General features: G+C 50.3%; 2 protein-coding genes across 9 annotated transcripts in view; one reads left to right on the forward strand and one right to left on the reverse strand.

Annotated features, from left to right (window-relative positions):
- Hps4 (HPS4 biogenesis of lysosomal organelles complex 3 subunit 2) overlaps window positions 1-13,645 on the forward strand; it is a 36,907-nt gene that overhangs the window by 144 nt on the left and 23,118 nt on the right. For 2 of the 8 annotated variants that reach the window (XM_029477208.2, XM_021162815.3), the window contains exons 2-5: window positions 866-1,000; window positions 1,405-1,907; window positions 3,475-3,565; window positions 6,505-6,648. In XM_029477208.2, the coding sequence (XP_029333068.1) occupies window positions 1,867-1,907; window positions 3,475-3,565; window positions 6,505-6,648 (276 nt within the window). In that variant the 5' untranslated portion in view covers window positions 866-1,000; window positions 1,405-1,866. The other 6 variants (XM_029477211.2, XM_029477212.2, XM_085837028.1 and 3 more) reach the window with 5 other exon arrangements.
- LOC110294521 (coiled-coil domain-containing protein 121-like) lies at window positions 11,779-13,188 on the reverse strand. The gene has a single exon (XM_021162816.2). The coding sequence runs from the start codon at window positions 13,186-13,188 to the stop codon at window positions 11,779-11,781; it is 1,410 nt and encodes a 469-aa protein (XP_021018475.1).

Here is a 13,645-nt window from a genome sequence, read left to right on the forward strand (position 1 = left end):
GGCTGTCCCGCGGGCGGCCAGACGGAGCTCGGGCTCCCGGTGGGCGGGCGGGCGAGCCTGAGATCCACGCGATCGGGCCGCAGGGTTCGGGGCTCCTGATCAGCGAGGGACTTCCCTCCGTCCCCGCGCGCACCCGCACCGTCCCCCTGCTCTCTCCTTAGGGTGTCATGGCCTCTTTAGGTCCCTTACACAATCACTGACCTCTTCGGGACCTTTGAGAACTCGCTGTTAGGTCCCTGAGCAGGCCTCAGGGAATGGGAAGGGTGGGTTCCAGAACAGAGATGCCCTGCACAGTGTGCTCGCCCTGTGCTTGCTGCAGAATGAGGTGTGTGTAGTTGAGGTGACTAATATTTAAGAGGCCTTTTCAGGTTCGTGGGGGATGACCCTCGGGCACTTCCTTCTTCCTAAGAGAGTTTACTCGCTTTTAAGAGAGGGTCCTGCTTTGTAGCCATAGCTTGCCTGGAACTCAGCAATCTGACCATTTCCAGTGCGCTGGGATAAAAGTCCTGAACTACCATGCCTGGCTCCTTCCCTAAGAGACATCAACGTACTATCTCCACAGGTGGCAGATTGTGGCCAGCTTCAGAGATCCTGTCCTTGAAGGAATTAACCAGAAAAGTGGGATTAAGACTATAGTCTTAATGAAGCCAGGCGGTGGTGGCGTACACCTTTAATCCCAGCACTTGGGAGGCAGAGATAGCCTGAGTTCGAGGCCAGCCTGGTCTACAGAGTGAGTTCCAGGACAGCCAGGGCTATACAGAGAAACCCTTTCTCAAAACAAACAAACAAACAAACCAAAAAAAAAAAAAAAAACCCGAAGACTTGTTAAGGAAAAGGATTAAATTATTTTTGTGTTTCCTCCCAGTGTTATCCACACAGTGAAATATGACTGTCAGAAAATTTCAGCCTCATGGATAATAATTTTAATGCCAGGTGCCTAAAAACAGGTGCCTGTACCACCTGTTTCTGGACAGTTCCCTTGGAGGAGTGAAGAATCAGAGTAAGTGAGGCCAAGACTCTTTCTGGCAGAGTATTCCATGATACAGTGAGTTGTCTTCCCCTCTGTCAAAGTTCTCTCTTGCACTCTGAAGGGCTGTGCACATTCTGAGTAGGCTCCCGAGTGCCAGTTCCTTAATTTTGGGACCATTTGACTTGTGTGGTCCCTTACACCCAGCACCTTCTACACTCGTTGTCTGGTTTCCCTTCTGCAAAGCTATTTTCTGCTGGAAAAAAAAAAAAAAAAAAAAAAAAAAAAAGGGTCTTTGAAGTATCTGCTACCCAAACTCTTTTTATTCTAAAACACAAGCTCTGAAGGCTGTTTTGAAATCAAGTGTTTATTGAACCCTGTGGGTCACATGCGTGGTCACGGGTTTCTGAAAGAATTGATTCTTTGTTTTTCCTCAGAGCTGAGATACTGGTGTGTGTGTGTGTGAACTGGGAACTTTGGACCTTTTGAAGAAACTCACTGGATGGCTTTGGACTGTACACAAAGTCAGAGATCCTATCAGAAGCTGCCCTGCCCATCCAGCATGCTTCTCCTTGCTGTGGCGCTCCCTGGGGGTGGGGAGTTGGAACGGATTCCAGTGTAGACAGCCATACAGATGCTCCTGAAAGCAGCCCACAGTTAATCTAGTCCACCTCCAATCCGTTTCCTCCTGGACTTGTCAGCTGTGCAGAGATACTTCTGGAAAGGAACCTGCCGGGAAGGGAAGTTGCCTTTTCATATTGACTCAAGAGTGAACAAGAGGCAGAAACCACCTGGATGGTCCACACCTGGCATCACTGGGCTGAGGACACCAGTTGGGGACAGAGAACTGCTTCTAGGAAGAACACCAGATGAAGAGGATGAAGCCATCTGGAGAGTAAATGGCCACCACCACTCCCCCAGAGACAAAGTCAGCAGCGTGGTGAGTGTCCAGGCCTGCCTGGAGCTGCTTCCAGGACCATTTGAGTGAACCGGAAGCCTCAGCTGGCTAGTCTTACTGTTCTTAGAGCAACCTCATTAAATGTGGAAGCCATTTTTCTCCAGAGCGTATGTGTTTGAACCTTGCAAGTTTGGGACTGGATATAGCCCAGTGGTAGAGTGTTCACCTATCACTCAAGAGGCCCTGGGTTCAATCCCTGGCACAGCAAAAAATAAGCAAAACCCAGAACACCTTGCCAACTCCACTTCATGCACTGCAGGCAGATGACTGGGAGGATGCCACCAGTCTTGATCGCCTAGGTGTGTCATCTGTGTCTGTGGAGAGGCAGGAGGGCTGAAGTTGAGGTTTGGCCAGTCTGGCTCTTAGGCTGTTGTGCAATGTGTGTCTCAAACTTGGGTTCCCTCATTCACCCTCTGTAGCTTCATCCTTTTTCATAACCTGGCTCAACAAATGCTCCTGAGAGGTGACAGTGATAGGGGTGGCTTGACTAGACTCAGCAGACCTAGCAATTGATGACGTGAGCCATTCTAAAAGATGCCTGAGGTATAGTGTATGATTTCAGAGTATGGGAGGGGACTAGGGTGGCTGGTGGTCCACTGAGGGCTTTGAAAATTCACAAATGTTTTTGATCACCATGTAATGTGCGGCCAGTTGTACACTGAGCCTTGGGGCTTTAGCGGATGATGTTGAGACGGGTGTCTGTCAGGAGGAGAGTGAAGTGGGCTACTCTGGTCTGGTCTGTGTCCTCTCAGAGTCTGAAGGTACAACTGAAGCCCAGGCTTTGCGTAGTTTGCCTTGTGCAGACAGGTGATGACTACCTCAGAGCTAGAGCCTCCCCAAACCAGTCCTGGCTGAGTGGTAGCCCCAGAACTTGGGAGGGAGGCAAAAGCAGGAGGCTGTGCAGTTTAAGGTCAGCCTGGGATGCAGAGCGAGACCTGTCTGGGTCTTTAGCACAGTGCAGAAGGTGCTGGGAACTCAGAAGAAAGATTCCTTTACACTGAGGAACCTGGAAAGGTGGGAGGAAGCCAGGTTAAGCCACTGGTAAGGTTTGAGAGTCCTAGAGGAGTTTGGTGTTTTTCTGTCATCTTTCAAGGGCTGCTGTCTTCCTGTTATGCATGAGCACATCTGTTGCAGGCCCTCCATACACATCTGTTAAGTGAGTCCACGAGTCCTCCGAAGGGCCGCTTCCCACCAGCATGTTCTGGAGAAGCTCAGGGGATGACTTTGTTACCACGACCTAGAGACATGGCAGGAAAGCGCAGGCCATGTGCTTGGGCCGCTAGGGGTGAGGATTTCAAACAGCAGCCCTGGGTGGGTGATCTGGTTCCTGCAGGAGTGGCTGCCTCCTCCGGCAGATGGGCTGACAGCTGTGCACAGTCTGCCTGTGCTGCACTGGTCGTGGCTTTATCTGCTGCTTGTGGCTGCTGGACTCTTCCTGGCAGCTGACCACCAAACCCTCCCAGAGCCAGGAACTAGAGAGAATAGTGTCCCGAGCTTGTCATTGTCACTAGCTGGGGAGACCCATGGCTTCATTCTGTTCCCTTGCCAGGTGGAACTACTTCTTCCTGTATGACAGTTCCAAGGTAAAGGGAGAAGGAGACCCAACCAGAGCTGGCATCTGCTACTTTTATCCACCCCAGGTAAGCCGGGGGGGGGGGCTCTTGTGCACATGGCCTCTTTGAAGACGTGTTGTGGATGAGACCGGGACCACATGCCTGCTCTGCTCTCTCCCCAGCCACCTTTTGACTTACTTATCTTTGAAGTTTTGAGACAGGTTCTCAGAGTTCTCAGCCTCTGTGGCAGCTGGGCTGATAGGCCAGTGGCTCCAGGCTGTCCTCCTGTTGGCTCTCTTAGCCATAGGAGTTTTTATTTTTTTTATTTTATTTTTTTTCTGTGTCCTGCTCCCAATCAGCTAATTTTAAGAAGCTTTTATTCATGGGGCTGGGTGATTATTCAGACAACTCAGCGGGTAAGAGCACTGACTGCCCTAACAGACGTCCCGAGTTCAATTCCCAGCAACCACATGGTGGCTCACAGCCATCTGTAGTGGGATCTGATGCCCTCCTCTGGAGTGTGCCTGAGGACAGCTACAATGCATTCCATATACATACATTCAATAGATAAATATATGTTAAGAAAAAAAGTCTCTTTAAAAAACAAACAAACAAGCTTTTATTCAAACAGAGAAGTAGGGACTATTACAAACTCTTACATGCTATGAATGCTACAAATCCTGTGAGCCCTAAGATCCCTCTTATTTTTTTCCTAGAGAAGTTTAAAGCAAGTTCAAGACATTGTGCCATTTCACCTACCAGTGTTTATCCTGTCAAGGTCACACCTGGTGGGAATGACTCCGATTCACAGCCCTCCTTAGTGCAGGCAGGTGCCGCAGCAGGACTGGCACTAGTGCTGATTTTTAGACATCACCATACCTCCCTCCCTCTCCCACTCATCTCCTCCCCCATACCCCTAGCCGGGACCTTGACCATACCCATAGCCTGCTTGTTAGTCCAAGTCCCCCTTTTACTAACATTCCCCACACACCAGCCACCCTGTCTTCTCCTTGTCTCCAGATCACTGGATTGGGACGGTCACCTCCCCGTGGTGACATCTGCTCACAGATGTCCTTTTACTTTCCATTCGTAGTGGGTACTAGATCTCGGATGAGGCTGGTGGTCCATCCTGTGAGGCAGGGTGCCATCAAGGGTGGTAGCTGCACTTCCCGTGACATCCTGTCCTGTGTGGTTGTGCTGTGGTCCAGGGCATGTGTGCGGTTGCCCATGTGGTGAAGCCCCGATTTGCCATCTGTGTTCAGTGTGTGAGTCTCGAGCAGCCCCTCACCCAGTAGCCACTATGAAAGCTTGCCTCTGCAGTCAATAGGGCTCCGCCACACACTCTGCATGGCTGTGAGAGAGTTGGGAACAGTATTTGGCCCTATGACCTAGGTTGCTCTTGACTTAGGTTTTCACTTTTATTTTATGCGTATGAGTGTTTTGTCTGCACGAATGTGTGTGCCTAGAGCCCCTGGAGGGCAGGAAAGGACGTCATCTCCTGGGATTGAGTGCTTACAGATGCCTGTGAGCCATTATATTGGTACTGGGAAGCAAACGCCAGTGTTATGTTCTCTGCAAGGGCAGCAAGTGTTCCGAACTGATGAGGCGCCTCTCTTGTCCCTGACCTCGAATGTTAGGTTTTCTCATGGCAGCAGGATTACAGGCATAGATCACCAAGCCAAGGCGTCACTGTTTGTTATGATCCTTAAATACATACCAAATGGCTGAGTGTGATCACCAGCACCTTTAGTCCCAGCACTTGGGAGGCAAAGGCAAATGGATCCCTGATCTACACAATCTAAGCTCCAGGACAACCAGGATTATACAATATGGCACTGTCTTTATAACAGCACCAACACACACACACACACACACACACACACACACACACACACACGAATGTAAAAGTAACTTTTTTTTTTTTTTTTTTTTTTTTATTTATTATATGTAAGTACACTGTAGCTGTCTTCAGACACACCAGAAGAGGGCGTCAGATCTCATTACGGATGGTTGTGAGCCACCATGTGGTTGCTGGGATTTGAACTCTGGACCTTCGGAAGAGCAGTCGGGTGCTCTTACCCACTGAGCCATCTCACCAGCCCTAAAAGTAACTTTTATTTTCCTGAAGTAATTGTCATCTTGGAGGCTTACTTACTGTCTCCACCTGCTAACCTAGTCTTCGAAGCTTCTAGCCTCTGTACAATCTTATCTAGACCTAGAATGTTTTCAGCCTCTGAGACTTGCTTCTGAATAAACTCACCCCTTCCTAGTTCTTTCTGAACTCTAACTGGCTGGTTCAACTGGCTCAAACTCCTCTCCCAACTGGCTTATTCAATCTGGCTTTACTCTCAGCCTCTGAATTGCTCTGCTTGGCCTGAAACTAACTCTAGCATTCTGTTCTAATCTTCTGGCTCCTTCTCATTCTCTTGCTTGTTCTGTCTTCACCTGTGTCTAGCTTGTTCTCTCTTCAATCTGCCTCTGTAAAACTCTCCAGGTAACACTGCCTCCTTCTCCTTCTGGGCTGCTCCACTCTCCCTCTCAACTCCACTGCACTGCTCTTTCTCCACTGCTCTCCACAGACTCTCCTGTATTCCTGTGCTGCACTCTCCTCCTCCTGTGCCGTCTCTCCCTTAAGTAGCCTCTCTTTCTTTTCTGTTCTCGTGAGGGTTGGACATAGCCTATTCTGTCAAATCTCTTTCTGATTCATCCCTTTTCCTGCCACTCAATTAGACATCACTTCAAACATGAATGCTTCCTTCCACAAAATAACTTTACCTTCATTGTTTGGGATTAAAGGTGAGTACTGAGTGTGTCTGTATTCCAGCCACAGGGATTAGAGATGTGAGCTAAGGACCTGAGCTACACCCTAACCAGAAACAGGTTCAAATATCTTATAACATGTGCACGCACATGCGCGCGCACACACACACATGCATGTACACACACAGACACACATGCATGTACACACACACACACGAGTGCAGATGTAGAACAGTCTGGTAAAACATTGTCTGCTTCTCCCACAGACCCTGTTAGACCAGCAGGAACTGCTCTGTGGCCAGCTTGCTGGAGTCGTGCGCTGCCTGTGGGACCTTTCTGGCACCCCGCCCATGCTCATCCGTATGCGGAACCTCAAGTTTGCCATCAGGGCAGATGGGGACTACCTGTGGGTAAGTCTGAAGGCAGAGCTGGTATTGGAGCGTTGCGATGATAAGATGTGTTCCTCCCCGGGCCGCAGCTGCTCTTCAGACCTCAGTGTCCTCTGAACACATCTGTGGTGCAAGGGAGACCTCTACCAGGGCCTCATGATATCACACATGTGCTCTGTCCCTGAGCCACACTCAGCCTGTCTCCAGGACACCTCACGGATGCCCTGCTCTGGACATGGTAGAATTCTTTGTATTGTTTTTACTTACGTTTGTGTGTGTCAGGTGGATACGTGCACGTATATGTTCATGTCTGTGCACGTGTATGTGTTTACATATGCATGTACATGTACATATGGAGGCTCTGTTTGTTGCATGCCTATTTTCCTTGATGAGCACCTGTGTTCTGTTTTGATGGTGTCTGTTCAGGGTTATCTTCTGTGGGTGGTGCCTTCTGTAGCCCCAGAAACTATTGCCTACTACTTTGGTCTTCAATTTAAAAAGAAGCTGCTTGGTTTTGCTTTTAAATTTGTGTCTGTAACCCTACCTGGGCTTCTGTGCGTGGGTGGTGTAGCTGGAGATCAAGGGTGGTTTTTCCCCCATTTGGTTACCCAGCATCCCTGCACTGTTGCTGAGTTCCCTAAGCACCTGCTTAGGTCCCAAGTTAGTTGACCATGAGCACGAGTGGTCCAGGAAACCCTGCATACCGTGATATCTATAGTTTCATGTGACTCTTGGGGTAGACAGTGTCTCTCCTGAATTCAGTCCCATGCCCAATGGCTCTGGCTAGTTTGTGAGTGTGACTGGGAGTCCTGCGTTTGAAGAGCAATCCTGGGGTGGGGGCAGCATCGCTCACTTAGAGCTGTCATGACTCTGTCACCTATTGCCCTCCATCTCTGTGATGCCTGTAATGGCAGCCCAGTTAACTAAGCAATGTCACAGCATGGCCTCAGCACAGGTGCAGCCCACAGGGCAGGTGCAGCTCACAGCAGGCCTAGGCTGTCCCCAGGATCTGCAGTACACATGTGAGCTGAGTGAGGCCTTGGGGGGAGCAGGAAGGAACACTTCAGGTCAGCCCAGACCTGGGGGGACAGAAAGTGCTTGGGATCTGTGGAGGTCAGCCGGGCTGCAGTGGGCTGGGCTCAGGTGAAGAAGAGGAGTTGTAAGCTAATGTCTCATGTCAGCACAGGCAGCAGCAGGTTCTGTCATGGCGTCTTCAGGCACAGGTGTGATGACCTGTTTTCTGCTCCGCTGTTAATATCCATGTTCCATCACCTGCTATTTCCAACATCCCTTAAGGACTTTTCTTGGCCCAGTGTGGTGGCCATACCTTTAATCCCCGTACTTAGAAGGCAGAGACAGGTGGATGTCTCTGAGTTTCACAGGACAGCCAGAGCTACATAGTTCAATTCCCAGCACCCACATGGTGCCTCACAACCATCTCTGACTTCAGTTCCAAGGGATCTGACACCCTCTTCTGGCTTCATCAAGTACTAGGCACATACATGGTATACAGACATGCATGCAAAACACCCATTCATTAAAAAAAAATACATGACTTGCACACATGCACACACACACATACACACGCATGCACACATGCACAATATAAATTTAAGTTTAAGACCCTGAGCTGGCAATGACTAAATGGGAAAGGGTGCTTGCCACTAAGCCTCATGACCCGAGTTTGACCCCTAAGATCCATACAGTGGAGAACCTGCTCTTGGAAATTCTCCTCTGGCCTCCACATGTGTGCTGTGACCCCCACCTTCTCAAAACGTAAAGAAGTAAATCTAAGTCCTCTACAGAAAACATGTAGTGTTTATCTTTCCAAACCTTATTTTGCTTGCTCTCCTGATTTCCATCCATTCTGCAGATGCCATGGTTTCGTTACGATTTATGAGTGCGTTGTGTATTGTGTACACCCCTGATCTTCTGCTTCTGCCTCCCAAGTGCTTGGATGATAGGCTGTACCACCACACCTGGTATCACATTCTATCAACTCCTATTGCTGTTCATTCATTTACGAGAGAGGAGAGAGAGAGAGAGAGAGAGAGAGAGAGAGAGAGAGAGAGAGAGAGAGCAGGTGTGTGTTTGTGTATGTGTGCATGCGCACGCGCGAGTGCTATGGTTGGTGTGTATAGGTAAGAGGACAATTAGCTGGTGTTGGTTCTCTGTCCACCATGGAGATCTCTAGGATTGAACTCTCATCCTCAGGCTTGGCACCCAGAGCCTTCGCCCACTAAGCCATCTTGCTGGCCCAGATGTGTTCTTTGGTTAAGGAAGCCGCCTTCCTTGAGAGCTTCGAGGAAGCTCAGGTGGCTGTGGGTGGTTGGTCATCGTTGGCCTCTCTCTTCTCTGACTGATCCCTTGGTGTGCTTTTGCAGCAGAGCCACGCTGGTTTTCTGACCAGGGCTCTGCGCTGTGATTTGACATCAAGTCTTCCTGTGATAAGATTATTTTTCTGTGAGGAACAGTGTTTGAATTTTAATGGGGGTTCTGTTGGCTGTGGACTGATTCATGCTGGTTGTTACTTCTACACTGCAAGTGAGGTACCCTGAGCTCTACAGCCATCCTGTCTCCCTGTGCTCCTTACCGTTGGCTCCTCTTGTGTTTTAGAGTTTTCAGAATGGCAGTCTTCCTTCTCCTTAGCTAGTCGTCTCCTCCTCCTCCTCCGTAGCTAGGCTCCTCCTCCTCCTTACTTGCTCTCCTCCACTTGGGAGTTTTGTTGTTGTGCTGTTTGTTTGTTTGTTTGTTTGTTTGTTTTTCAAGCTATGAGGAATGGGATTTTTCCTCCCCAATTTTTTTCCTTTCCTAGCAAATTTGTTATTGATACACAGAGAAAACAATTCTTTCGTAGGTTGGTTTTGTGTCGTGCTCCCTCAGTGGGGTATTTATCAAGTCTAATGGAGTCTGCTGGAGTCTGCAGGGAGGCTGAAACAGAGAACCATGCCATCTGCAAGCACGGATGACTTGGCGTCTTTAGTCTTTATTTTCTGTCGCTGTCCCTTTTCTTTCTTTCTCTTATTGCTCTAGCTAAGACTCTGAGCACCAGACTGAGGGAATGTGGAGGAGTTCCCTCTGACTCCTGCATCTGTCAGGGAACGCTGCCTGACCCACAGCCTGTCTGACCAGAGCTATGCTCCTTTTCAGCATGTGTGTGTGTGTTCCTGAACTTTGTTGATGGCCTTCTTTATGCCAGTTGAGATGAGTTTCTATCTTGGGTCTTTCTGAGTGCTGAGTTACACCTACACTTACAACTGGGACTTGTTTCTGCCTGGTGAACCAAGCTCGTAGCCCAGGAATGACACCCACCTGACCCCGGCATATGATCTTCTCACTGTGTTCTCAATAGCCCTGGCTATTCTGGAAGTCCCTATGTAGACCAGGCTGGCCTCTACCTCACAGAAACCCGTCTGCCCCTGCCTCTCGAGTGCTGGCACCAAAGGCCTGCCTGCATCACTGTGAGCAGCTTTCACTGTGTTCTTGACTACAGTTTACCAGACTTGGAAATGTTTGTGTCTGTGCTGATGAGACACTGGACTGTGATTTCTTTTATTTTTATTTTTTGGTTTTCTGAGACAGGGTTTCTCTGTGTAGCCCTGGCTGTCCTGAAACTCACTCTGTAGACCAGGCTGACCTCAAACTCAGAAATCTGCCTGCCTCTGCCTCCCAAGTGCTGGGATTAAAGGTGTGCGCCACCACCGCCCGGCTTGGACTGTGATTTCTTCCTTTGCTATGTCCTTGTTTGCTTTGGGTCAGGGAAATCCCAACTTGGTGTTGTGAAGGGTGGTGTCTGCCTCTCTCTACCTTGTGAAACTCTTGAGCAGCACACATTACCTCACATGCAAGACAGAGAGCTGCTACCAGGAGAGGCTGCCTTGGGGTGGCGTGGAGGAAACTGGTGGGCTTGAGGAGGACTGACCTTCCAGAATCTCCCCAAAGCCGCCACACTGGACTAAGTCTTCATGAAATGCTGAGACAAGCGCAGGGCGAGGCACTGCTCGGTATCACGTGACCTGCCAACAACCTTTTGGTTCTTTGCTGCCCAGCTCTGACCACTAGACCAGGCACACATAGCAGTAAACAATACACAGGGAGTTGGAAGGAGATGGCGGGGGGTGGGGGTGGGGGACAATTGTCCATCAGCTTCAAACACATCACTTGTCTACCTGCCGGGCCTCGTGGCCTCTGGCTGGGGAAGCCAATGTGCCACTCCCTCTTAGACCCTCCAGGTGCCCTGTGCCCAGTGAGATGGACAGCCAATACTGAAATTGATCTAAAGTCCTTCCCTGTCACACCCCTACCTTCCACCTTCCTTCCTGCTATCTGTGCCCTCTGACCCCTTGTCTGTGCCCTCTGGCCCTTGTCTGTGACCTCTGGCTCTTGTCTGTACCCTCTGAGACTTACTGTCACGTTTTATTTTGAAAAATCACAAATAGGCTTTTGTTTTGTGTAATGATAAACAGAGTACTTCTCTTATGAATAATCACAGGTAAGCTTTTGTTTTTAAATAACATTTCATGTGTAAGTTAACTCTGTAAACCAAAGGTATGTTCAGCAATTCATTTTTTGGCACAGTTTTAAATGAGTTTATGTTATTACAGCTAAGTAAAAGCTAAAATTCTACAATGTAAGGCTGAGACTTTTTGCCTGGAGCAACGCTCAGGACTCAAAAAGCTGACTGTAATTTGTCACACAGGAGCACAAGGCCCAAACACAGGGCCACACTCTACACCACGCCCCACAGCTCTGTAAAGAATCCGGCCTCAGCCAGACACAATTGTAAAGAACCCAGTTCCCCAAATGCCACCCTGCGCCCACCTAAGACACCGATGCTCCTACTGTGAGATGGGCTGACTGTGTGCAAGGTGCCCGTTACAAATGCACCCTATTATCATGAGGGCCACACTAGAGCAGGAACTGAGCACCAAAGTCTGCAACAGGGAGCACGGGAGGTACTGGGAGCACGGGAGCTATAGCTTCTGAATAACAAAGCTTCCCAATGCAGGGAAGCTTTCAGTTAGGATAGCCCTTCGGTCTACTGTGTGGGAGCTGAGCCTGAGAGACAGCCCAGGACCCCTCTGCCCCTCTGAGAAGCTCAGCCCTCTGTCCCCCTGGTGCCTCTGTCCTCTGCATTATCAGATAGCATCCTCATTCTTTGTGTAGTGCCCCAGCTTCAGCTCCAGTCTGCTTTCTGGGATGTGGCAGCCATTTCTTAGGATTTGCTTTCGGCCTGGCACTTAATAGACGGCTCAGTGCTGGTGGAGGAGCTGTCTGTGGTCTGGGGTGGCGGTGTTCCTGCTGCTGCCGGCAGTGCTCCCGCTGCTGCAGGCGCTCCCTCCCCCGGGCCAGAGCCTCCAGGTACCACTGCTGCTCTTTCCACCGCTGCTTTCTCCGTTCCAGTTTCTCCTTTCCTGCCTCCAGCTTGCAGAACTCCTGATCCAGCTGCCAGAGCTGTGTTTGCAGCTCCCTGTTCTGAGTTTTAATACCCTCCCAGAAGCCCTTGTGAGCCTGTTTGGCCATGGCATCCAAGGCCTTGGCCTTCTTCTTCAGCTTTCTGGTGATGTCCTCTCCAGACTCCAGCAGGTTCAGATCCTCCAATTGCTTCTCCAAGGCGGCCCTTTCCTTCAGGAACTGAAGGTGTGCCTCACGGTCCAATAAGGAGAGGTCACTTCCTATGCTGGCTTTCTCCAGCTCTAAGGCCTGGATCGTTTGTTCCTGGTGCTCCTTCACCTGTGCCATGGGCTCCAGGGCCTTCATCTTCTTCCTCAAGCTGGCCTCAAGCTTCCTGCCCTGCTCCAGCTGCTTCTGGAGGTCTGCAGTGCGGGAGGTGAAGGTAGAGACCAGCTCTCGCCTCCTGTCCTCGATCTCCTCACACTGCTGGATGTAGTCTTTCCACAGGGAGTCATATTTCCTCTGTTTCTCCTCCTTCTTCTGCTGCAGGTACTCAAGGAATGGCTTGCTGTCTGCTTTCTCACATAAAATGTCCTTCTGCATGTCCTTAATGTCCCTTATGAGCACTGACTGCCGTCTCTTAACCGCTTCCATGTCCTGCTCCAGCTCAGTCATGGCTGCCAGGGTTCTCCTCCTCACCCTCTTCTCCAGCCGTGTCAGGGACTCTGGCTTCAGATAGCTGTTGAGAATGGTCATATGTGGAGTCTGTAAAGGAGGGGCTTGGGAGTCAGCAGCCAATACTTTGGAATCCAGGAGCTCACTGGGAGTGCTGTCCATGTCTGTGTTGGTGAAGCTGACCACTGAAGAGCAGCTGCTGGCAACAGGGAGGAAGTCAGATGAGCTTTGGCCAAGTAGGGGGAGTTCCTCCTTTTTCTTCCGTTCCAGGAGAATTAGTTCTGGCCACCTCACCCGGAAGTCATGTATGGCCTTTTTCCTGGCCAGGGTAGCTCTGTAAGAGAAGTCTTCACGTATCCGAACTGTCTCATCCTTTGCAGGAAGTAATGGTGGTCCATCAGCCCCACCTTTTTGTCTGTTGGGCAAAAGGGTAGCTCCACTTCCCTGTCTCTGAGGGTAAAGGGTACCTCGCCTACTTCCTTGGGACTCCATAGTTCCTCCCCTTCTGGATACAGGGCTTTGCCCCTCCCAGATCCTGCTACCAGGGGCTCAGAAGCTCGGCACTTTCTCCTGGCTACAGCAGTCTCTTCTGTTTGTCCTCAGGGCTCTACAGTCACAGGTAACCACCTCCCGCACGTCTTTCCAGTGTTGGAGGTACAGGCCTCTTTGGCCCAGGCAGAGCAGAATGTGGACTGTTAGCCTAGTCACTAACTCTGGTGGGCGGGGCTGGTGAGGGGCGGGGCTTGTGCAAAGGGGGCGGAGCCTGGATAGATGCTAGGCTTGGAGCCTGTGGAGTCTGTAGAGCCTGTGGCCGACAGCATCTGGGCTTCCTCAGTCCTGCCTTGAAGACCCTTTGCGCCCGTGACCTACACTGTGTCGGCTGGGAGGGATGGAGAAAGGGAGGAAAGGTACCGAGGGCCTGGAGGCTCCAGGCTCTCGGCTTTGTTCT

This window comes from Mus caroli, unplaced genomic scaffold (assembly GCF_978045245.1).
Source record: "Mus caroli unplaced genomic scaffold, Mus_caroli_1 scaffold_4, whole genome shotgun sequence".
In the NCBI taxonomy this organism is placed as follows: Eukaryota; Metazoa; Chordata; class Mammalia; order Rodentia; family Muridae; genus Mus; species Mus caroli.